This window comes from Athene cunicularia (assembly GCF_003259725.1).
Source record: "Athene cunicularia isolate RWA chromosome 2 unlocalized genomic scaffold, athCun1 chr2_part1, whole genome shotgun sequence".
Taxonomy (NCBI): Eukaryota; Metazoa; Chordata; class Aves; order Strigiformes; family Strigidae; genus Athene; species Athene cunicularia.
In genome coordinates, this window is record NW_020799095.1 from 3,753,923 (window position 1) to 3,757,225 (window position 3,303).

Consider the following 3,303-nt stretch of genomic DNA (forward strand, 5'->3'; position numbering starts at 1 on the left):
GAGGGACAGCGCCGCTGGCCTCGGGCCACTCTCCCCGCGGGTGGCCTGCTGGGTGCCGCAGCTCGGTGCGGGCCCTTTCCGCTGCGCCCAGTGTGGGAAAGGTTTCCGCCAGAAGCAAAGCCTCATCACGCACGAGAGAATCCACACTGGAGAGAAACCCTACAGGTGCGGCGACTGCGGGAAGAGCTTCAGCCAGCGGCCCAATCTCCTGACCCACCGCCGCGTGCACACGGGGGAGCGGCCCTTCCCCTGCGCCCAGTGCGGCAAGAGCTTCAGCCAAAAAGCCAACCTGCTGGCCCACCAGCGCATTCACGCTGCTGGGGAGAAGGCATTGGCGGGCGGTGAACAGGAGGACGGTGCTGCCAGCAAGCCGAAGCTGCGCTCTCAGCAGAGGAACTACCAGGAGGACACCCCCTTCGTCTGCCCCGAGTGCGGGAAGAGCTTCCGGCAGAAGCCCAACCTCATCACTCACCGGCGCATCCACACCGGTGAGCGGCCCTTCACCTGCTTCCTCTGTGGCCGGAGCTTCAACCAGAAAACCAACCTGGTGACCCACTACCGCGTGCACACGGGGGAGCGCCCCTTCGCCTGCACCCAGTGTGGCAAGCGCTTCACCCAGAAAACCAACCTGGTGACACACCAGAGCACCCACACGGACCTGCGGCCCTACCCCTGCGGGCAGTGCCAGAAGTGCTTCAAGGACAAAGTCTCACTCAAAGCCCACCAGAAGACTCATGCCCCACGCCAACGGCGCTGCCCAGGCCGCAGCCCGGCTGCCGGTTTGCCCTACGGGGCTGCGCCCACCCTGCTCCAGCCCGGGGGGCCCGAGCAAGAAGCCCCCTTCAGCCCCATGCCGCCGCTGCCTGTCCAGAAGATCCCTGAGGGCCAGGAGCTGTACTCGTGCACAGAGAAGAGCTTCTCCTCCAAGGAGCCACTGTTGCCCCACCAGCCAGCCCCCCTGGGCGAACAGACCTTCCCCTGCGTCCAGTGCGGGGAGGGCTTTTGCCAGAAGGTGACCCTCCTCCGGCCGCAGCATGGCCCCGCCGCCGAGGCTCCGTCAACCTTCAGCCACGGCCCACACCTCCTGGGGCACCTGGGGGTGCAGCCTGTTCTCGGGGATGCTACCCCCCCGGCTCCCCCGGCCCCCGGGGCAGAGAAGCCCTTTATTTGTAACCAATGTGGCAACAGCTTCGGCCTCTGGCTCTCTCTTGTGGCCCACCAGAAGACCCATGTGGGGCAAAAGTCCTACCCATGCCCCGAGCATGAGAAGAGCTCCGGTGACGAGCTGTCCCCCAAAGCCCCCCAGGAGAAGCCGGCAGAAGGGAGGGCCTGGCTGTGCCCCGAGTGCGGGAGAAGCTTTGCCCAGTACGAGCGTTTGGTCAAACACCGTCAAAACCACCGGGGCCGAGGGCCCTACCGCTGTGACGTCTGCGGGAAGAGGTTCAGCCTCAAAACCAACCTGGTGACCCACCAGCGCATCCACACTGGCGAGCGGCCCTTCACCTGCGGTGTCTGCGGCCGGCGCTTCAACCAAAAGGGCAACCTGGTGACCCACTACCGCACACACACTGGGGAGCGCCCCTTCGCCTGCGCCCAGTGTGGCAAGCGCTTTGCCCAGAAGCCCAACCTCATCGCCCACCAGAAGACCCACACAGGCCGGCAGCCCTTCACCTGCCTGGAGTGTCCCAAGCGCTTCAAGAGCAAACTCTCCCTGCGGGTCCACCAGCGGGTCCACGCAGCTGAGAGACCCCCGAGTGAGCCGGGCCAGGCCCCAGGCCTCCAGCCCCACGCCGCCAGCCCCTACCCATGCTCGCTCTGCGGGGAGACCTTCGAGGAACATGGAGAGCTGCAGCTGCACCGGCAGGGCCATGCCGGCGAGCGGCCGCACGCCTGCGCCGAGTGTGGGAAGCGGTTCCGCCAGAAGGTGAATCTGGCCGTTCACCAGAGGACCCACACCGGGGAACGGCCCTTCCGCTGCGCTGAGTGCGGGAAGGGCTTCAGCCAGAAGGCTCACCTCCTCCGGCACCGCAGGACGCACGCCGGCGGCATCCCACCCTCCTGCTGCCAGGGGACCTGCCTGGCACACCAGGAAGAGCCAGACGGGAGCGGCACTCCCCTGGGAAAAGGGGCTGAGCCTCCCAACGTGCTGCTGCCCCCCTGCTCTCGCGGAGCCGCTCCCAGCTCACTGACTCGGGAGGAGATTCGGCCTGGCACACAACCCCCCGACAGACCGGAGAGTCCCTCTGGGGCGGCAGACATCCTCCTGCAGCTGATGCAGGATGACCACCCTCTTGTGTCCGGCTCCCACCACCCGCAGGACGGCCCCGTGGGGCCCTGTCCCTGTAAATGCCCCGAGGCGGGGGAAGGCTTGAACGCGAAGCCACCGAGTCTGCCGCCGCAGTGCTGCTGCGCCGACTGTCTGAGCCAGCGGCAGCTGCTCCTCAAGCCACAGCCTGACTGCCGAGCGGAGCTCTGGTGCAAGTATGGCGCCTGCGGCAGGAGCTTCGAGGAGAAACGAGTCCTGAGAGTGCCTGAGAGAGCCCACGGCGAAGAGAAACCCTCGCCGTGCCCCAGCTGCCTGTAACACCCGCGCAGGCTGCCGGAACCTGCCACTGGGAGAGTGGCCGGACCGGACCTCGTCACTCTTGCGCTAAAAGAGGCCAAAACTAAAGAGGCAGTGGTGGGCATCGGGACCCCATCGCTGACCGAACAAGGACGGTGCTGAGGGGCTCACGGAGGCAGCGGGGACATGGCAGGAGCGTGGTGGGTTTGGGCGTGGGAGGCTCGGAGGCCCCCGCAGGCTGGTACCGGATGGGATGAAGCGGAATGAGGACTCAGATGCGCCACGTTGTGATTTTTTTGTCCCGTGAACCCACCAGATTTGTAGTGGGGCTGGGGCTGAGGAGCAGCAGCGGGACCCTGGATCCGCCACGTTTGCTCCTGCGCTGGCTGCACGGAGCGTCGGGAGCGGGAAGAGCTCAGGATCCATTGGCTTAAAAAGCGCTGCCAGCGTGCAGCGGGCCCAGCTGCAGCACGTCCACATGCCCCTGCCGCCAGCAGGGCGACATGCATACCCAGAGACAGCCGTGAAGCAGCGAGGGGCCTCCATGGGTCAAGAGCTTTTCCCAGAACCCCCCATCCTTCCTCTGCCGGACTGGATGTCATTCCACAAGGGACCCTTCTTGCTGGGGGGGGTGCTCTCCTGCTGGCACCCCCACCGAGGCAGCTGGGAAAACGGCCTGGAAGTGTTTCAGCTCCTCTCTGCTTCCAAAAGGGACCCTGGGAGAAGCCTCTGCCCTGAGC

General features: G+C 66.2%; 1 protein-coding gene across 1 annotated transcript in view; it reads left to right on the forward strand.

Moving 5' to 3' along the window:
• Nucleotides 1-3,297, forward strand: part of LOC113477087 (zinc finger protein 84-like) — a 6,259-nt gene extending 2,962 nt beyond the window's left edge. Inside the window, 1 exon segment of the mRNA XM_026843196.1 lies at nt 1-3,297. This exon segment is cut by the window's left edge and continues 50 nt beyond it. Coding sequence (XP_026698997.1) covers nt 1-2,584 — 2,584 coding nt within the window. The 3' untranslated portion in view covers nt 2,585-3,297.
• The last annotated feature ends 6 nt before the right edge of the window (nt 3,298-3,303 follow it).